This window comes from Gallinula chloropus (assembly GCF_964237585.1).
Source record: "Gallinula chloropus genome assembly, chromosome: 12".
Lineage (NCBI taxonomy): Eukaryota > Metazoa > Chordata > Aves > Gruiformes > Rallidae > Gallinula > Gallinula chloropus.
Window position 1 is genome coordinate 17,961,264 of NC_140097.1, and position 23,160 is coordinate 17,984,423.

At 40.1% G+C, this 23,160-nt stretch overlaps 1 protein-coding gene across 1 annotated transcript in view; it reads right to left on the reverse strand.

Moving 5' to 3' along the window:
• The window catches only part of SYN2 (synapsin II), a gene marked incomplete at both ends in the record, with an annotated part of 173,562 nt that extends 151,248 nt beyond the window's left edge, over window positions 1–22,314 (reverse strand). Inside the window, one exon of the mRNA XM_084269425.1 lies at window positions 21,941–22,314. Within this exon, the coding sequence (XP_084125551.1) occupies window positions 21,941–22,314 (374 nt within the window). The remainder of the gene's footprint in view (window positions 1–21,940) is intronic.
• Window positions 22,315–23,160: the final 846 nt, after the last annotated feature.

A 23,160-nucleotide genomic window follows, 5' to 3' on the forward strand; every position in this document is an offset into this window, starting at 1 on the left:
TGCTTTCTTTGCAAGCCTATTCTGAAATAACATTACTATTATCAGCAGAAACTGTTCTCTGATTTTTACACACAAAATCAAAGGTATTTCTCTTATAAAACCGTCCTCCGCACGGTAATCTCCTCTACACACTTTCACACATTCTAACAGCACAGAAATTCAGAACTAAGGATATCAGTAAAAGCAGACAACCCATTATTTGATGCAGGCAATAACTCCTAAGCAAACTGCCTGGGAGGCTGGCAAGAGCCAGGCATGTTTTATATAGGCCAATGAAACTTGCTTATTTTAGATAGCCTTTACATTGGCTTTTATAAAGCCCTGAGGGAGCTATCTTCATTGTATTTTTCCAACCTAGCCAAAAATAAGCACCCTCCTATTTTGCCTCTTTTACGCATGAACCAGTGTAGTCTGCATGGGATTCCAGCTTTAGCATCACCTTCAGACAAGAGAAGCCCAAGAACAGTATAGCCCACTAAGAACAGCAAAATGCCCATAGAAAATAAAAATATCCAACATCTACAATTAGCTAAGCATTAACAGCGAAGGGTGAGACTGTCACTTGTGATATGAGGATCTGTTCACTGATCTGAACTGACAGCGTTATCTGACTAGGATACTCTATGCCAAAAATTCAGCCTGTCAATTCTGTCTCTTCCATCCCTCCAAAAATTACAAGGAGGCTGCAATGAGAAATACTGTACCTAGCCCTACCATGTTTAAGTACCAAGAGAATTTTCATCAAGAGAAGGAGGTTCATTTAAATCCTACATCAGAGACATTCTAGAAGTTAATGAACATAAACTATAAACAAACTGATTATTTAAGTTGCAAAGATACTAATAAGCATCATTCATTCATGTAAGAAAGTAGAATCAAAACACAAAATGGACACATGAGAAAACCTGACAGGAACTGAAAGAGAAGCAAAACACAAGTTACAGAGCCTTTACTGATGAAACTGGAAGATGAACCTCAATACACTCATGCTGCGATTACAAAAAGGCATTATCGAAGAATATGCATGAACTCTACAACCAGGACTCATTTGCTGTTTAAGCCTACACCTTTTTTTTAAAAAAACAACACTCAGAGCAGCGTTTTTTAATACTTCAGAGAGGAAAACTCAGTTACCAGCCTTCCCTGTAGAGGTTACAATGTGATAGATACAGCTCACCTTACTGGCAGGAAGACTGCTGCAGCCAGTAACACTGTGCTTATACAAGCTCTAATGTCCACTCAGCTATTGCTAGCAGGTAACAGTTTCCACAGATGAGTTAAACACTCTGCAGAAAGTAGAACTAAAATTGTTTTTCCTGTAATCTGTTCTCCCTCCATATTTCTACTCTCCGTTAAATAATTTGTAAAACCATTTTACGTCCTACCCAGTAGTACACTGGCCAAGTATAACCTAATCACGTTGGCTTTGGCACTCCTCCCTGGCTCACTTCCTTCTGCCATGCAGACAGAAGTGATTTAGCAGCGCTGCAGCCAGCACAGCCACAGTTTGAGAGCCACTGAGGCACTGCTGAAGAGCAATACATGCAGGCTGTGTGTGACCAGGCAACACTCACACACATCACCACTTCACTGTGCACACATACATACAGTTATATCATCTGCATACATACATATATATTTTTAACTAAATAAAAATAAACCCCTCATTTGCTGACAGATACCCCATTGTATTACTTGTAACACCAGAAAGGATCACACCTTCGATAGCCCTGTAGGGCGAGTCATCAAACGCTGGTTGAACTGTTCGGTGCCAAGGTGGCAATATTAATGGTATAAACTTGCTTTTTTCCTCTAACAAACAAGATCTGCAATGCTCAAAGAAAAGGTTTCATTCAGCTAGAAGGCTACTTGACAGGAACACAGACAAATTAATTAGAACAAAACATTCAACATGGTGCCTTCATTACTCACAGAATTTAATGCTATTACCAACACCAAATAAGGTTTTGTTTAATTTATAGATCACTACTTATTCCCAGAGAATTTGATAATGCTCCTGAAGTCACTATCTGGCACTGTTAGATCTAACATAGAATTTTAGATATAACATAGAATTACCCCTAAGGGCTTAATTCACAAAACGTTAATTCTATCGCAATTAAGAACTATCAAGAAGGCCCTGTGTGCACTCCTTACCTGCAGGAATTTCCAAAGACTTTGCAAGATTTGAGTGAACATAATCTAAAGCTTCAATTATTTTGGTTTTTGTTTCTTTCTATAAAATAATTTAGATATAAAAGATATCTTATAGAAATCATTTTGACACAGATAAAACAGCCCATTGTTGAACATTATGGTACAGATAATTGTGCAAACAGCAAGCATTTTTAATACGAACATGTTTTTTCAGAATGCTTTCCATCAATGACAATGCCCATAACGTAGCTCGATTATATAAGAAGCAGCTTTGACATAGTTACCAGATACGAAGTAGTGCATGACACATCATGCAAAACTACTCTCATCACAGAGCTTGAAAGGAGTAAAACCAAATCCTGACATTTTAAATATGCAATTTGAGATTTAAAGTTCTATGGGAAATTTAGTAAAAGCCTTCATTTACTAGCAAGATAATTTTGCCAAAATAAAAACGTGGATTTTATGTTTAGAAAAGTAAAATAACCCATAAAATTACCAAAATCAAAGAAAGTACAAGTGCAAAACTACAAGCTAGGCCACAAGAATTAAAAGACGACTAGTTCACATCTCCAACATTTTCAATCACTAGACAGCAGGTAATTTCTTAATGCCTGCCTTTCTGGAACAAAACTAAATAAATATGTGATTATTCAATCCAAAATTACTCTCTGCAACCCATACTTTAATATTGGTGCCATTACTGACAACCACTAGATCTAAAATACTACTCGTCCAGGTTGCGATCTGTTTGCTGCCACTTTATCTAAAATAGACCCAGAAATCAAGAGCATCATCTTAACAGTCAGCTAAACCTGTCTGAATAATTTCCTAGAGAAAATTTATCTGGAATCCAAGTTGCTTATCAATATGCCAGCCAAGTCTTTCATAGTTTCACATCTTACATCTGTACATGTGCAAAAACATCCAAAACATTCCCTACGAGCAACTGACTGAGAAAAACTATTTTACAATCAGCTCAGATCCAATTGATTAATTACTTAAATTAGAAAAGGGTATCAAGCATGGGGAATTTTCTGTTTGTTTTAACAAGGAAGCTTATAAAAAAAAAAGCAAGAAAAATTTGTTAGGTAACATTCAATTCTTATATAGAAAACAAACTAAGCTATAATCTTTTAAGTCTTTCAGAATCTCATTCCAAGCTTCCCAAAACATCTTCACAACTGACACTTTTTTTAATAAAGCCTATCAAATTAGCATCATCCGGAAAATGCAGATCTTTGCTGCATGCCTGATTTCTACAAAACATCATTTAAAATGTGTATATCACCAAGATATTTCCAAAGCATTGTAATTACCCTTATAATTGACAAGAATTCAATGAAGAAATGAAGTTCTAGGAGTTAAAAAGAGCTGTCCAGTGAGTGTAGTAAGAGAGGGAATTTTTATAAAAGTAACGACTGATCAGGTATTGCTCAACTTGTAAGTCAAAAAAGGTGTTCTCAGTGTAATCTGCTAAGTGAGGGTACAACCTCAAACAGGAGCATTAAACATACCTGATCGCCAACTACCTGTCATGCTGCATGGGTAGAAAGCAGGGGTTTGGAACTTTGCCTGGACATAATTTTTCCAAAGTTTGTATTGAACTTGGCTAAAATATTTGCTCAGTGTCATTTGATTTAAGCATTCGACTTCCACAACGGTCAATCCTACCCAATGAAATGCTAATAACTGATTAGGACCCCCACAAGAATTGCAGGGTTAGACATAAAGTTGTAACACATGGACTGTGGCAATAGATCCCTGGAGGACTGAATGGATGAGATCGAGTGCGCACACACACACACACGCACGCGCACACACACACACCCCCCAATAATTTCCAAACAGTGGGACACAAGCCACTAAATAATTTCAGTTTTTGTCATTCTATCTGTATATGGACTGTCATATATTTTAGTTGTAAACTTAACCCCCCCCCCCAAACATTAGAACACAAAACAAGAGATCGATTCAAGAAGAACTAATAGCTGCCATACTATGTAAGACAAGTACTACACATTTTTGCTCTTGTTTAGAATGACACAGCGATGCAGAGCCTGGACAGCATGTAACAATCGCTGTGTCTTCCCAAAAACACAAGCAATCCCAATCTTTCTCAATTCTCCCCTTTTCGCCTCCTGAAGATTCTGACAGTTATCCAGCACCTTTGGATTTGTACAGAAAAATAGTTTCAGTAAAACATCCAATAGTTTTTAAGCTATTGCAAGCTACTATAGCAGGAAAAATGTTAAATTTTTGCTCTACTGATTTCTTTTGAATAAACACAAAAAAATCCATGCTGAAAAACACAGATACACTTCACCCTGGAAATATGATAAGTTTCTAGCATTTAATGAGGACACAAACATCTCCGTGCTCCCACTAAGTATTTAACTTTTATTTATACATTTTTCCACTATTCTCACTAAATCTGCTTTACTCTAACAAATGTACCTTCCTTAAAACAACCACCTTACATCTCCTGTACACATGCAGAGAAGAATCTCCTATATACATCATCCTAGTGTCAAAAAGCAGCTATTAATCTGCTGTATGGAACCAGGGAACATGCGTGGGTGTAAGAGAAATGTCTGTAGGCACTAACAGAAGGGAAGGCTACAGAGATTGCTGCAGCGTAACCACCCACAGACATGTTATCAGAAAAGAGCAGCAGCTGAGTCATGGTGCTGACTTCCACCCGGGAGAGGGATTTTCTCTAAGCTGAGATGCATTTCTGTGACGATTAATTTTGCATTTTCAAAGGACCACATTTCCAGCATTTTGAGATCTAATTTAGGAATTTATGAAAGCATATCCTTATTCTCATTCAAATGGTTAATGCTACCCTTTTCCCTACCAGTGTCTCTACTAAGACTTTTGCTGAAATCCAAGGATAGAATAAAATATATTTACATAATGAAACTGGTGGAAACTTCCAGTCCCATTAGTTTTATTCAAACAATTACATTTACTAAAAATACAAAGTACACAATGTTCTATTAGTCCCAAAATCTTTACCAGCCCTGGAAATTCAGAAGACCAATCTAAACAGAACTTTTAATGATATAGTTGCTTGCAATAGAATCCTCAACTTCAAGAAATACAGCAAATCTGTTCCAGTTGTTTGCTACAATGGAAAAAGTTTAGTCTGTCCATCAACTGTCAGAAGGTCAACACCACCTTTCTTGAAACATTTTTCAAATAAGTGAAAGGAAAAAACCCAAAACTAAAGGCAAGGTTCAAAATTGGAGGAATTAGATAATCAATAAATAATAATATCATTTTCTAAAAAGTCAAATGAACATAATACACTCTCTACTACCCAAATACTTTCAACATTTCAAGACTGTTAACATTTAGAATGCAAGACTGAGGCCTCATTATAACTACTTAGCCAAAAACTCTGTTTATGTATTTAATTCTAAGTTTGCTAGACTCCTGTGGGGATAAATATGCTTTGCTAGTCGTTCGAGAAATATTTGAAGAGCAACAAAGAAATAAGGGTAAATAATAATTCAGTACAGAAACTGTCCTTTTTGTTTAAATTCCACTGCTTTGTGCAATGTCATTATATTTCACAAAAACATAATCTAACAAAAAATAACGCTACAAAAATTCAACCTTAGTGCATACACAGGAAGTAAAAGCAGCCCAACTTTCCTTTGATAAATTTTGATAAAGAGAAAAGGATAATTTCACACAGACAGCAAAAGCACAAGGACAGAACATGGAATTCTGACAGCCTAAACACAAGTGATATTGTAGTTTAAACATGGCAAAAAGACAACCTATTCAGGTACTAAATGTATTTCAATTTATTCATGATGCACTGAGCATATCAATAACCAATCATGAGAATTTTTTAATCCATTATTAGAGCTTGACAAAGGACAATTTATTCTCATGAAGCAAACTACCTACCTGGCCTTTATGCCAAGCCAAGTACTGCTAATGGCTAAGAGCTGATGATCAAAAGAAAAAACCCAGAACAGTCTAGGTAAGACTGGGAGGCAGGAAGGGAAAGCAAAACCAAGGAAAAATGAAGCAAAATCAAGGAACGTGTACTTTGCTCTATTATAAATGTACATAACAAAATGAACTGAGGGAGCAAAAGGAGCAGAGCAAACAGCTCATAGCTGTTCAAACAGACTGCTCAATTTCCATTTTCTTGTGGGGTTTTTTTTGCCTAACCATGGTTTGTATTTATAATGCCATTCATAATAGGCTTTTGCAAGACTACAGAAATTTAAAAAATAAATCTGATCACCATTATTCCAATACAAGAAATTCCTGCAAAGTGACCCACCAATGGCAAAGGAACAGACTGCAAGTCTCAATCTTTTGCTGTGTGTATTTTTTTCCAAACAAGTGGTACTATTATAAACAGACATGTACAATTTCTGAAGGTGAAAAAGGCAGAAGACAAACACAGATTTATCCCACCAAAATACTGGAGAGGGGAGCTCAATTTTGTTTATTTCTTTAAACAATACCTACATTAGCTACACAGGTATTTTAAGACACCAAGCTGTGTGGTGTAGTCACGATGCTGGAGGGAAGCGATGCCATCCAAAGGACCTTGACAGTCCAGAGAGGTCGGACCGTGTGAACTGCACAAAGTTCAACAAGAGCAAAATCCTGCACATGGGTTGAGAAAACCCCAGGCACAACTAGGGGCTGGGCAGGGAGTGGATGGAGACCAGCCCTGAGCATAAAGACTTGGGGATGGCAACAAAAAGCTCAACATGACCCTGCAACGTGCACTTGCAGCCCAGAATGCCAACCCTGTCCTGGGCTGCATCCCCAGCAGGGTGAGGGAGTGGATTCTGCCCCTGTGCTGTACTCTGGGGAGAACCCCCTGAAGTGCTGCATCCATCTCAGGGGACATGGAGCTGTTAAAACAAGTCCAGAGGAGGCCACAAAGATGCTGAGAGGGCTGGAGCACCTCTGCTCTGGAGAGGGGCTGAGAGAGTTGGAGTGGTTCAGCCTGGAGAAGAGATCTTATGAGTATCTTCCAGTCCCCCGAGGGGCTCTAGGAAAGCTGAAGAGGGACAGGTGCTAAGGGCAGGGAGGGACAGGAGGAGAATGGCCTTCAGCTGCAGGAGAGCAGCTGGAGAGGAGATGCGAGGCAGAAATCCCTCCCAGGGAGGGTGGGAAAGCCCTGGCACATGGTGCCCAGAAAAGCTGTGGCTGCCCCTGGATCCCTGGCAGAATTGGACGAGGCACTGGACATCTTGGGATAGTGAAGGGTGGAGGGTGTCCCTGAAACCCTGGTTCTATCATTCTAGGACTCAGAATTCAGAAAGGGATTTCTGAGAAAATGCATATGGATAATAGCAAGTATTTTATTTGTTGTCACTTATTTCAAACGCACACTAGGAATTATGTCACACTTCATTCTGTGATCTATTACTGATATAAAAGTCTACACTAAGTCTTCCATTAACTCCCAACTTTTCCAAATGAGAACTCTAGAAACAAGGGAAGGAAACCAGGAAAATAATTTCCAAACTGAAAATTCCCAATGGACTGACTTTCCCATTGTTATGTGTATTGTTTCGAAAGGTAACAGACACCACAGTTGATTGCTAATGGCATGTAGGAAGTGAAACTGTAACAAATGTCAGACTGATCACCTGAACAGAGCTCTCCCCAGCCACAGAACTATGCTTAACCTGCAAGAACACTCTACTGATTTCTGTAGATTTTGTCTAGACTTTTCTTTGTTTAAAACAGCTTCAGAATTATTCTTTTAGGCATTTACCTTAAATTTCTGGCATAAACTATAAACCATGGCCAGCGTGTCATAACTTTTTCCTATTTGAAATAAAAGATGACAAATTTAAGTCAGGAATAAACTTTTCAAAGAAATCACCTAACCCCTGAGAACAGGTTTGAAACAGCTCTTTCCAAAATTAGCAACTAGTAAAAATTTCATGAGCAAGCACATCACGCAGCTTCTCACAAGCGTCACTGCCAGTGCCTGCGGATCGACCTGCTCATGGGAAAAAACTGCAAGAGTAAACAAACAAAGGTTTTGTGACAGTGCATGTCTGATTACTGTTTTACATCTTTCATTGCAACTTGCAACCCTCCCCAGTAATTTCATGCTAAGTGTTTCGTTTTAGTCTTTTTTAAAACCAAAGGGTCAGATAAGAAGTGGTTAATTAAAAATCCCCCAATGAACGGCATGAAAATCACAGAGAGATACTTTGATTCCCCTTCTTCACCCTTTCCAAACAATTTTAATCTTGCTTGTTTCAAACAAAAACAAGTTATGTGTTCCTATTAAATAAAAACCTTTTAAATAGTTCTTGAAATTTGCTGGGGTTTTTAACATAGTTAAGCTGACTGCACACTAACCTCAAAATGCATTTAGCAATATTAGTTGAGACAGCTGACAAAGAGAATTGTAAGAGACATTAACTGTGCATCATTTTATCTCAGTTTAATTTCAGTCAGAACAGAAAAATGCTAGTCCACTTCACTAGAATAAAAGGACCTACATAGGCAGGACCTAAAAAGAATTTTTTTTAAAGCATATGAGAAATGATTGCATATTTATACTCTCAACTGTCTGATCAAAGCTGTTTCTAATCAATTTATATTCCATTTACATACTTAAATAATTGCTAGTAGACTTGAAGTCATGGATTTGTACCCTGAGTTTTCAGGCAATGCTTCAGACAAAACAGAAAAATCTGTCTTTGTTATGCAGAACAGTTTTATGCCTTGGACAGCTCTTCCAGGAAAACACCCCTGCTTCACAGCACAGAAGTGCATATGTACATGTATTTACACATGTGCACATTAACCCCTCTCCTGGTGCACAAAATGAAATTAGTTTTGTTTGCTAATTTGATAATCAGTTACAATACACTAGTCAAACATAGATGCAGTACCAATGTTGACTTTGATCAACCATGTATTGTAACATGCTGCTTTTGCTGATTAACATCTTTTACTTTGATTTATATATTACTCATTATCCTATTTTCCACCATGAAAGTTATTTGCTGAAGTCCCCAAACTGAAAATATTCTCATCTTCAGTAGGCTGTCTAGATCTAAAGAATTTTGAAAACATCTAACAAAAAAATAGTCTATAATACAGACCTAAGAAATACAAAAGTACACTCTCTGCTTTTGCATTACTTTATGAAAATAGAAAGTTTTGAAGAATCCAATTAGTAAATAAAGAAAAAAATATGATGGACACATTTCAGCACACAGTAAGCATACTGACTTTTTTAAAATCCTTGTGCTTACTCAACTTTTCTCTTTCGCTTCTGTTAACTTTTTTATCATAACTTTCTCTATCATATATTCTAAAACTACTAGTTAGGGTAATAGGATGATAACATCATCTAACTCCCTGCCTGCCCAAGGCACAGAATTTAAAATATGACTGTATCTTTTCAACGACCCAGCATGAAAATTTGATGTTTACTTGTCCTGATAATAAGCCAAAATAATATGACAACTTCACTATTCTTTCTTCTTCCCTTTTTTGTGCCACTTCAGTACCTGCACTATGACAAACGTGCAAGCAAAATGATCCAGTGCAGAGATCTGGTGTACCACTGGCTGGCTGAACTACCAGTCTTCAGTTCAGCACCGAGACAGGATGCCCAACAAGGTAAGAGCATCATTCCTGAGATGCGGCTCTACTGTACTGTAATCTGAAATAAAATCACTCAGCTATCACTTTAGAACTTCAAATGCACAGACATAAATACAGTGAATATTATGTAAGCAATAATCTTGTGGCTACAATTAGATACCACAGGTAACGTTAGTATTAGAAGAATCTCTCAGCTATTCTGAGGAAAAATCCTAGCACTGACAGATATACAAAGGTTGAAATTCTTCAAATTCTTTACATTCTTCCCAAATAAATGAAAAAAAGGCAGTAAAAGCCATTTAGAAAATTATTTAACATGTATAAAGCTCATTGCCTTAGGTAGAAGCTAAGACAAGTACAAACAACCCTGATAACATATTTAAAAGATGATGCCACCCCCTTTTAGACTGATTGTTTGCCCTGTTTTCTTACTATCATGTAGGTTTGCTTTCCTTCAGACCCCCACAAACAGGAAAGGAGCATTTAAATGAAGTAACATGTGCTTTAAATCTTACACTAGCATTTGTTAAGCAGTTATACGCACAAAGTCTTCCTAACATCTTGTCTGACAGCTAGCACTTCGGCATATGTTTTTTCAAAGGCTGAAACCAATACTGGAATTCTGCTCCATAGGAAGCATCAGAAATGCGTTGTTCTACATCACCCAAAGAAGAAGTGGCTAACAAATGCTCAGGAAAAAGCCCACACTACCCCCACAAGAACCTACCTCAAGCATTGCAAACCAGAAAAACAGAAATTTAATTTTGCTACTACAAGGTAAAAACCACACACACAGCCTGGATTTCGAATAGGGGTACCTGGTATGTTTATTCTGCATCAACAGCTTTCCAGAGTGCTGTTCTTTAACCATATGGACATTATTACCAAATGACTTGGACAATTCACCTGCAAAAGCAATCACATCAAAACGTTTTACTCTGAAGCAGTGTTTTACTCTGAAAGCTACTTAGGACCTGCTATGTCACCAGTGCACCACCTAACAGCCAAGGATTTGGGCATCTCAAATGTAGTCAATAATGGGTCTCACTATTCAGAAAACAGAAAAAAAGAAACCCCAAACCCAGCCTAACAACAACAAAAACCAACTAAAAACTTCACCAGCTGTCTAAGATATTGGAAAGTACTTCTAAAAAACAAAAGCCTAGACAAGCACTGCAAGACTCCAATTGATAGGGCTGCTGTGGGATTCTCACCAACCTGAAAAGAGCAGCTTTGCTGTCTGTTGCTACCTACTCATTTCATGAGCAAAAACCAAACCAGTGGAAGTTATTCTAACAGAAATAATGTAAACCTTAAAACACAGTAATTATACTTTATATTACTGTCTCTCTTGACTCCTCTAAGATATTACTACTGCCAAGAAAATTAATCTTACCCTCTTGTATTCTGAATTGCTGCTAATTCATAACAGAAATTTCTTTCTCAAGTGAAAAAATGAATCAGCACAAAAATCTAGAACATGGGTCCAATGAAAAGAATTCAGGTAGACCACAACCTCACACAAAACACTGAATAATCTCTAAATCCCTTACATGTCTTTCATCATTAGAACCCATACAAGAGATTCTCCATGTGATCCATCTTCAAAATAGATGAGTAGCTTTACAGTGGCACAAAGAGCTTCCTTTTATTGCAGTGTAACTCAACAGGATCAGAGCAACAAAAGTACAGCCACAGAAGTATTATCTATCTGGACAGAAAGCTCCAACAAATTATTCTTTTTAAAAAATTCTACATATGGACATATATGCACACTTACATACAAATACACCCTTCGTAATGCTAGCACACTGCTACCAAAGCACCTCATTGCTGCTGTTAAGTATAACACCTATTTAAACCTCATACTAAATGCTTGTATTCTAAAATTTTAAGTATGTTTTAAAAGTGCTACTATAAACACCATTGTCAATTATTATATATTGAAAGTAATATGTTCAGAAGACTCAGGAAAATCAATTGTGGTTATTGCTTCAAATACAAGGGTCTCTTAAAGGAAATAATTTTCCCAATAAAAAATATTGCAGTAATTTTCATTTATCGACAGACAGCTAAGACAACAACTACTCAGCAAACAAGTTCTGTACTCACAGCACATTATGTGATCACACTGCCACTCAGTGGAACTGGACTTACTTCTTGTGTTTTATGAGAACACCTTTTTATTGCCCTTCCAGAATCCCAAATCTCAGATGATGGCTTTTCTAACATTAATGATTTCTTTGCTCCTACAAAGGAAAGAAACCTTCACATTTTTTTACAGCTTCCTCAATGATGAACCATGACAAAGTGTGCATGTACATGGAAAGCTTTCATTGGCAACGATCTTTGAAGCAAAATAAATCACTAAGGCAGATTAAGAGGTAGTAAAATAGCACTGAATCTTCCTCTTTGGAACCATCCTAGTTTCGTTAGACTAAATGTGAGGCTTAAGAGGCTGTGACTGATCTCATACTGGAGTTTAATTTATGAAATCTGTATTGTTTCAGTAGAATTAAAGATAAAAGGTTTACCAGAACAAAACTGATGTTAGTAGCAGAGATATGTAAACAAACACAAGAGGGTCACATTGCTACCCTGTTAAGCTGGAAATCAGCACCAATTTTTTACTCTTTTGGAATTCACTTCAAATCATAAAGCTAAAATAAGTCACATTTAAACTTCTGCTTTTTTTTTCTCCCCCACCTTATTTTTATCCCCCATATAGACTCACACACTCACCCTGGTTTCCCCTGTGAGAAGTCAATATTATCACAACAAAGGATCTTGGCACCTGCCACACTCAGCAACAGAAACTGGGAGGAGTGTAGCTCAGTAATTTCAGCCCCTACAAACCAGGAGATTCAGCAAAAAAGTGAGTGTTTCATAAGCAGTGAGTATTAGATTCACAAAACAGAGATAAAGGCACTTGTTGCAGGAGAAAGTCACTTCATTTTCAAATATGCTTTGAAAGAACATTTAAACTTGTACTCAGTTCTGAAACACCTACTCAGGAAGCTATTGGAATGCAGACACTTTCGACTCCTGGACTGGGATACATCCACACACAAATACAAACTGTGTTTCATTTCTTGCTCTGTGACAAGCTTTCTTCACACCATTTCCACATTCACCTTCTCAACAAACACCAAAGTATTTATCTGCAGGAGCTTTCCAACAAGCAGCACACAGGGATGGTATTTCAGTTCATGACTGTTTATATTCAATTTGAAATAACACAATTCTAGTGCCTGTGCAACAAGGAAACACGTACTGCAGGAGGTGAGCCACATCAGCTGAAATCAGGGATACAGAAGCTTACAGGTTACTATTGCAATCAAGATGTATCAGGAGTCTGTCAAGCACAAGTTGACTCCAGAGGACATGATACAAGATTAAAACCGAGACTCCTGTCAGCCTTTGCAGTGTCCTTGTTCTGCTGCTGCTCACAATGTGTCAATACCCTCTTTAAAAATGCATCCCATATTACCTTGTTACTATATTTATGAGTTTTATAACTTTTCTTCACTTTGAGCAGTGGAAACAACTTCCTGTTACAGTTATAAATATGCATGAGGAAACCTCACCTATTAGATCTTTAAAGAAAAAAATTCTAGATTTTTCTCTGTTCACTGTGAGACTCCCTAACACTTATTCACTCACTATTTATTTCTGTAAAGGCAAGATTTAAAAAAATTAGTTCCTAGGGCAGGAAATTAAAGCAAGTGTTTTCATTAAAAGTCCACCATTTTAGTTTAAGCTATTTCTCTGTAATACCTTTATAAAAATATTTCAATATGGTATAGCCTGTAAATAGCAATAATTAATTAATCTGTTACTATCAAATTATTTAATGCAGGTGCTTTAGAACATAATTAAGATATTTTAGAAATTTAACTTTTAAAATTACCACAGCCACAGATTATTTTATTCATCTGATAAAAATTCAAATAATTGCACTTTTAAAAAAAAAAGTTAAATTAACAGCTTCTCCTAGCAATCAGTACACATGATGAACACTGAGATCCAATTGGGATACGAGACTATAGAGACCAAATGGTGAATCAAGCAAGATCAAGTATGGAACAGTCATTAGAAAACACTACGAGAGAGCAGATTTTAATGGTTGGACCAAAACTGACGTTTGTAACACCTTTTGGCACCTGGCATGTGGTGGTTTTGTTCTATCAATTTGAGGGAGAGGGGATAAAAACCTTTCTTAGATACCAAGCATCCCAGAGTCTTAATGAAAACAGGGAAAGTACATTTATGCCTCTACCTGCCCAAGCTGGGACCATGTCCCTGATCTACACAGAGGGAAGAAAGAGCCTCTATTCTCCTGCCTCTAGCCTAAGAGCACAGTAGCTAACAAAAAATGGGCTGAGACCAAGCACAGGTGTTCAGAGATGAAAACAAAGAAGAGAACATTGCTCACGCTCCTTCCCAGCTGCACTTAAGTAACTACAATGTGACATCTCCTGTGTCTCCTACTTTCTTCAATCACTGACACACAGGAAGAAGGAGAAGGATACCTGTAGCATGCAGGAAAACCAGAAAGGTTTCTCAAAACCTAGAGTTCCATATTCATCAGCACTGCCCACTGGACCAATTCATTAATTATATGAATCCCACCAACATTTGCAATTCAAAAAGGAGTGAAGTAAGTAGGGCTGTTCTGGCAGCCCTGATCAGCTATTTCACCCTACCAGCTTGCTGACAGGCAGCCACAGCTATAGCACAAGCCCCAGACAACCCACACTTACAGCCCCATACAGCTGAAGCAAAACCCACCCAGCCTTAGCTAGAGCTGAGGGCCAGCCCTGCTCTGCTTTAGGCAGCACAGGTCTGTAGGAAAAACAGAAGCAGCCTCTTCAAAGAATCAGTGTCTTCTGAATTAATTTGACTTCAGTCACCAATTTTTTGTTAGGAATCAGTGTTTGTCAAGAGTTTATTAGTATTTCTGTTTCAGCCAGGTACGGACATGCTTGTGGTGAAAGCAGGTGCAGTGAAACCTATAAAGCCTTTAACACTTTTTTGCAAAAGCTTCAGCTGGCTGACAGTTCATGTTACCCATCATTACTCTCCTCCAGCTGGCTGTCTCCTCAGAGGAGTCAAGTTTGACTCAGCACAGATAAAGTTGTTTAATTAGCAAAAGCAGCAATGCAATCAAGCAAGTATTTTGCATTCTAGACCAAGGTATGACGCTGTCCTCCTACCCATGGCATCTGTAAAGTCTTATCACCTCATTACACACTTATTTCACTCCACAAAGCAAGTGCTTCCATCTTTTGAAGCACTATCATTATTCCAGGTGACATTTACTTTATAATTCATTGCTTCTCTTTTTGCCACCTACAACATACCTTCTCTGCCAATTTACTTTTCTCCAGTCTTTACAACTTTTCCACCAACCAGTAATTGCCCTTGGCTTATCCCAACCTGGTCTAGAATCCTCCTGTACAGGTTCTCTATCCAGCTCTGACTGCCTATGTTTTTTTGGTCTCTTTTTCAGACACAAAGTTTACACTCAAATGAGTTTTTTAATGATTTCTTATCACATTTTTTAATGGGGACTGCAGTGTAGTTTATCTACAAGTGTAAAAAAAACCCAAACAAACACACACACAAAAAAAAATCACAGTCACCAGTCTATTTCAATTATATTAAAACCAGGTGTCTGTAGTTTAGAGCATCCACACTGGCCAGGCTGGCTGAAGAGCTAAAGGTAATAAAATTATGTGATACTGCATATGAACACTTCGGTGAGTGACTAACACATGGCACTATTATGAACTAAATGTACTATTATGGCACTATTATGTACTAAAAATGTGTACAGTGAGGTCACTGCTTTAAGAACATATGCATACTGTGAGAATATCTAGCACCAGTCTCTTGGAGAAATATGGTTTCAGCAAAAATGTGCATGGTCCTGAAGTGTCCTAGTGTTTACAGAGTGGCAAGTGACATCCATTTCAAACAGATACAGCTCAAAATACAGTAGGTCCTCCAGATAAATTTTTGCAAGACAACCAAAAAGATGTGTAATACAGCTTTTAATAACCTTTTGTTTCCTACTGTTCCTATTTTAAAGAGTACAATTTGCTACTGGCAAATCACTATCAAACTCTGAACAGTTTTTAAACAGAATTTGCAATTTAACCCGGGTCTAGAGTCTGCAAATCAATTTATTATTCATATTCTCTCTCACTTCAGTCTTGTTACTTTGAAATACACCTACTTAAACCTCATTATTACAGCAAACTTTTTTTTTTTTACTATCACGTACTCAACTAAACAGGTTACTATAGTTTTCATTAAGATTCAGAGAAGTTTCTGTGGTCTCTTCAGAGATAAAGAAGGAAAAAAATATTTCACTTGGACTCTGAGCACAGGGGACAGAGACAGGAGATGACACCAGATGCAATCTGTCCAAATTTGCAGCCAGTATCTCATATACACTGGGTTGCCTAAAGTAATGCCAGAGTACGTAAGCGCTTGTTCAGATAGATCAACACACAGCGTACAGAGGAGAAAGCATTCTCCACTAAAAGCTTCTTTTTTTTTTACTCTCTAGTTCAAGAAGGAAATCTCTATCATGTACTGTGTTTTGCTATTTATACTGCTAGAGCCAATTGCTGCACACGACAGAACTGTAAATAAGCAGAAGAAACTCTGCAGTTTTTTCTTAGACAATCTTAAAATAGTCGCACACACATCGCTGGGTGCAGAGCAGCTCCAGCCTGCCATTTCAGAGCACAGACACGAAACACAGTTTGCATGAGATTCCTATATGCTACAAACTGAGGTTTGTTAACACATTGCATGACATACTTCAGCTAGTTCAGCTCCAAGTCCTTGCTCTCAAGATATTGCCCAGCACAGACGTAGTATTTTAAAAAAAGGACAACGAAGTGACACAGGTCAATGATAACACCCCCAATCCCTTCAGAAAAAAACCCAAAACATTCAGCTGCTCACATGTGACGAGACAGAATTCAAAATAGACTTTACCTTGTTGTGCAGAAGCTCATATTGTTTCATCTGTGTACCTGAGTAGATCCTCCCAGCCAGCTGAGAGGTGCCGCTTGTGCTCATGGCAGCCCCTGCTTATATCAGCTTCTCTCCTTTAATTATGTTGCTATCTTGATTGCAAAAATGGAGATCCCTTAATGCAGAGTTTAAAACCATTCTGTGTGCTGGAATGCAGTACTGATCTTTTTACCTGGTTGTAAGAAGCTGCCTAAGGACATAGTGTCTTCATGTAAAACCTGGTTGCCAGCTCCTTTCTGGAGTACTAGGAACTCAGTCTAAAGGCCATAACTACAACTAGACTGCAACAGACTCAATTTTTTTTTTAATTACAGATGAAACTTGTCACAAAGATAACTTCAAAGTTTTCATATGAAGCAAAAATTAGAGAAAAACCAAAGTAAAAATCTTTATCACTCTTGCCCAAGTTCAGAGGTTTTAAGGAACCTGTTGCCTCCTTCAAATACTACAGCACTACACCAAACACAAGGTTGCTTTCCCTTTAATATTCGAAGCTTCTTGTTGCAAAAGGCACAGCAGTTCTTAATTACCATTTAAAGTTAATACAACTGTTACATATCTTGACTTCCTACAAAATACATAAGATTACCTCTTCCTTACACTTACTGCATGAAGGCATATATCTTGGCCACTTGACAAGTCTTAAGAGCTTAGACCTTTCTAATAACCAGCCTCCTTATACTTTCACCACACAGCTGCCCCTTGCCTTGACTCCTTGCTTCAGCCCCTAAACAAGTGCCACAAGGATCCCCCTGTGCAACCACTACTGGGTTTTTTTGTACTATGACAATAGTGTTCATTTTAAACACATTTATGATGAGCAAAGCTTGTCCATAAATGGCTCAGTAATTCTAAAACAGAAAGTTTGCTCTTCATATACCATTTGTCCCAGCCATTTGGAAATTACCTTTTGGGCCTGTCACAAGATGACTACCTACTATGGCACTAAACATTACAAGAAACAGGGAGTTCACAGGGAAAAAACGATACAGATACTTATAACAAAATCTGTACTTAAAAAACCCAAGAACAAAATTTTCCAACTTGATTCTTTTTATAGTCTCATCGCTACTGCCAACGAGTCTTATATTCAAGCTTTAGAGCACAAGACAGACTAAGCAATAATTAGCTTTCAATATTGAAACAGCTTTCTAAATATTACGCATAAGCTTTTAATAAAGCTAATAATCTATATACACAGTGTTTTGGCACCTTGCCACCAATGTACGGCCTCTAATCAATTGCTTGTTCAGCACTGAATATTCAGTACATTTTGTATGCAGAACAAAGTAGTTATTTCCTGAGGAAATTAAATAGAAGTTTATTTTAAAATATCTAGATGAAAATTTTGGACACTTAATGCAGACCCATAGCTACAAAAGAAGAATTAAAATAAAAGGTTAAGCCAGCTGCCTAGATTTGAATTTAGCTCTGTTACCAGCCTCTTGGATGACCTCGAACCAATTATTTTACTTCTCAGTTTCCTCCAGTTGTAAAGATATCAACAAAGACACCTAAAGCTGCAAAAGAGTCATCGAAGTCTATTACATAAAATCATTATGGAATCTATCTAGTGGTTCTTGATGCTTTCCCCTCCCCGGCTGATCCATGAAGCATCTGCGAATCAGGCACTTTTCTACTACATCTTTAAATACTTCATAAGGTTCTCAACAAGATGCATTAACTCAGAAAAGGCTTCTGGACATCAGTGAAGGTATTGAAAATGTCTGTTCGCTATTCAGCTGCAGATGAAAAGAACATGACACTGAAATGCATGAAGACTAGGCCAGAAAATAAACCCAGCTTTTCCAATACCGCTACATGAATTACCGTTCCATTTGCAGGAGTGCTTGCGCTGCAGGTCAGCCCTTCTTTGTGGTGATAGTCTGGAATGACAGAAGGTTTCAAAGGTAATTGGTGAAAATGATCACTAGCTATTTGCTTTCATCTTTGGGCAACGGATCATTTATTGTATAAAACCACTAGGAAAAAGTATTCCATGAGAACCAGAACCAATGAAGACCACTTGTCATGACTCTGTCTGACAGCTGACTACAAGCTTCAGCCTGTTTTCATTTTTTCACTTCGCCCAGCACTGAGAGATGCATAAAGCTACCAGCTGGTAGAGGTCTCATCTATGTAGCTGCAAGTTTCCATAGAACCTGTGGGGAAAGAATTATCTTTCACAGCCTTAACACACCTTTCATTGAGAGTGTTACTGGAAAAAGGAGAGGGTGGTTTGACACAGTGACTGCATTTGCTCTTTCCTTAACAGGTCAGATAATATAACGTAGTAAAAACCACAGAAATTAGTAGTAAAGGTAAGTTAATTATCCCATTTTATCCTGATCCTATGTCATAAAGAAACTGAAAAGGAGAACTTCAAAACTTGTAATAGGAAAAACTTCTTCAAGCAAAAAAAGCAATAAAAGAAATCATTGAGATCAAGATTTTAAAAAAGCAAGCAACAATTGACCATTAATATGTGTAATCCCATAGGATTCCACTAACGATGACAATAACGTTGAGTTACTAAATCTCAGATTTCAAGTATGAGTCAACCTCTAGTAGAGATAAAATACATTAGAAGCAAAACATTATTTTGATGATAGAGAGAAGAGGCAATATTCTTTGCTGACAAAAAGTGCTTAATGCTCCCTCTGGCCCTTGTTAAAAAGAAGATACTGAAATAGTACGATTTCAGCACAATTCACACTGAATTAGTAGGATTTCAGTGTGATCGAGACTGAAATTCTTTTGTTTCTTTTGAAACTGCAATCCAAACACAATATATACATTTTCAATTTAAGACTAACACCATGCAGTTCAAAATATCACAAAAACATATGCCTGGCATATGATCTTCCTCTTAGGATTAACGTAAATCAACTGAAATTGTTTCTTAGGAGGCTGCAAGAGATTCATTTAGTACAGTTTTTCTTGTTACAGACAGGATTTGGTTAGTGTATCACGTGACAGCAGCTCTACGTACCTCATCTTGCTAAACTCTACGTCAATGCATCATATCAGTCAGGGTAGTGAGCATGCTGGCTGTCAGACCACTGAAATCCATCTCTTGCCAGTTCCAATCTTCCAGTGTGTTTTTTCCCCTAAATTATCATGTGTATTCCATTTTAGCCCATATAGTCAAAATACTATAGCATGTCAATATGGACATCTGTACTTCCAGAGGCACAGAACAAACTTCTCTGCATGTACTATCAGAATAGATGTGCATATACCTTTCAAAATTTGTTTTAAAATCTTCAGTTACAAAATTATTAGCTTTTGGGAGGGGAAAGAGCCAGTAAAACAACAAGCTGCTCTTTCTAGAACTACTACGTATCCACATCATATACTATGAGGAATAGAAAAAAAAGAAAAAGCAAAAGCAAGGAGGCATGAGTAACCTTGTGTACATTTGTGACTGCATCTAGGCTCCTACCTGGAAGGCTGCTGGTAGCAGTCACCACGCAGAGGTTTAAAAGCTTTGCTATTGCTGACAGACTATGCTAATTTGGAGTGTATTTATCAAGAACGTAAACATGCCGTGTTTACAATCCACAGGATGCTTTGGAAGACAGAAAAATTCTACCAGAAACAAACCTCATGAGCCTATACAGCTATTTAATTTACCAAGCAAAAAAAGGTGCACTGTAGAATATTAAATGAATTGATGTATCTGCAAGGCAGCAAGCAGTGTCCATGGATGCATCTCCGTGACGTAGGTACAGAGGCTGCCTTAGTCTGGCAGATACAACCTCTTTTTTAAAAAAAAAAAAAGTAAAAAAAATCCAAAACCAAAACAACAAAAACAAACACAGAAGAAAAAAAAAAGATACGTAACAGGTAACATTATCTTACCATTAATAACACGTACCATAGATACAGGCTTACAGTTTTGTTTCAATTATTTTATTAAATTACCATTTTAAAGCAAATTGTGTCAAATCCTTCAACTGTACGAGTCCACCTAGACAGCAAGGCTATAAATTTGAGAAGCTGACAATGAAATCAAAACCCCACAATCCCTTACTGAATGATGTCAGTGCTACAAAAACAGTTGTTTTACTCCATATTATTTTAAGGAATTACTAAGACCTCAGATACTGTAATTAGCCACAGCAAATAAGACGATTCACCACTTGATGTGTAAAGGCACATTATAGGGAAACAAGTGAGCAAAGGATGAGTAGGTATACATCCTTCCTATAAAACACAGCATCCACCAGAGTCCTTCGTGATAAACAGACCCGAAACAGCTATAACCTCTCCTACTGGTAGCAGCCAGGCACGGGAAGAAATGAGTTGACGTACAAGTTTTATGTTTATTTTTTTTAATGATAGTGGAAGCAAAACACCCACCACCCCAAACCAAACCCCACGGAGTTAATTAACGTAACGGCACAAATTCATAGGGCTGAGGGAAGACTGAGGGCTGGTCCTCGATACCCTGAAGGACCTTCACCCAAACACGCATTTCAGACCCTGCAACAGAAGCGGCGGGATCTGCGTGAAAACAAATCCGCTCATACATATGAATTAACACACGCAACGCTGCAACCACAGGCAGTTCAAAACAGAAATTCCTGCTGAAGACACCTAAATCCTGCCTGCACCTACACAGGAGTAGCATTTCGGTAGCAAACGCAGGATGTGCTTTTTTCCGGGCAGTAAACAGATTTTATTTAGCGGTGCGATGGAAGGCGGCTTTCGCTCCTAGTCGGGCGCTGCAGGGTTTGCGGATTTTTTTGCTCCATCCTCCAGTCCGTAACGTCTCGCTTCAGCCCCGCGGCTGCCGGCGCAGCGAGGCCGGGCGGTGGGGAAGCACTGCCTGAGGCAGTGCCCGGCGGCCCTCCCGCCACTTGCCCTCCAGCCGCCCGCCCCGGCCCCAGCCCGCCCCGCCAGGGAGCCTCATCCCCCGGGGCCTGAGGCGCGGCTCGCCGCCCCCAGGTGATCCCGTATCTGCCGCGGAAGGGACAGCGGCCGCTGAGGGGTGTCGGGGCCGCGGGGGAAAGGGACCGCAGTGTGAGGGAGGGGAAGGACGGGGGAAGGAAAGAGGAGGAGGGCACACGGGGGCATGCAGAGGCGCGGGGGCACCTACCAGTCCGTGTGCGGCTCGTCGATGACCAGGAGCAGCTTGAACTTTCTGCCGGCAGCAGAGGAGACGGCGGAGGAGGCATCCACCAGACCGGCCGAGGCCGCCGTCTGCTTCACGGCGTTGGAGAGGGAGCTGAAGAAGCTGCTGCCCGTTGACTGCTGTTGCGGCGGCGGCGGCTGCTGCTGCTGAGGGGGCGCCGACTGCGGTGGCTGCCGGCGCTCCGCCGCCGGTGAGGCAGAGGCAGGGGCCGAGGAAGCTGAGGGAGGCGGCGGCGGCGGCTGCTGCGGCTCCGGCCGCTGCAGGTCGGTCATGTAGCCATTGGGCAGGTTGGCGATGAAGCTGCTGTCCGAGAGCCTGCGCCGCAGAAAGTTCATCATCTGGCCGGGCGAGAGAAAGACGAGGGTCTGGTGAGGAGCGGGAGGCGGGCGCCGCTGCGGGCAGCGCGATCCGCAGGCGGGCTCGGTCGCAGCCTCACTGCCGGCCGAGGCGGGAGGCGCTGCCTTCACCTCAGCAGCGCGGCCAGCGGCGCCTCGCGCGCGCCTCCCGCTCCCGCCCGGCTCTAGGGGGCAGCCGCGCGCGGCTCCGCGCGACGAGGAGCCGGACGAGGACGAGGCTGCCGCGCACGCGGAGCGTCGCTCCCGCCCCGCCTGCCGGGGACTCCCTGCTCGGGGCCGGGGACAGGGGCTGGGGTGGCTCTGGCAAGCGGAGCGGGCGGCGGCTGGACAGCGGCCGCGGGCCGTACCTGGCCCTGTGCAGGCCCGGGAACCAGTCCGGGCGGGCTGGAGCGTCAGGTGTGAATTATTTGTGGCCCCGATCTGCCGACAACTAACGCGAAACCGGTGGCAGCCGGCGGCGTTGCCGTGAAGCTGAAGAGGAAAAACAAACCCCCTCCGGGAAGAGCCCGCTCGGGGTCAGGGCTGGGTCGCGCTGCTGAGGACGCCGGCGGAGCGCGCACGGCCCCTCCGTTCGGTCGGACGCCCTCGGCACCACGACGTTATGAGGGAGCGACGACAGGAGCCGCCGGGGGCACCGGCTGGCCGCCCCCGAGCGCTCCCGGAGCCTTCTCTCGCAAGCGGTGGGGCGCGGGGGTGGTTCTTGGCGTGAAGGCGAAGCGGCCCGCAGCACCTGGCAACTTGGCACCGTCAGGGAGAGTTACAGGTGCATCTTCCTCCCTTCGGCTTTGAGAGCGGTTTGAGTTCTCTTTCCCCTGAGTTCTAGGACAG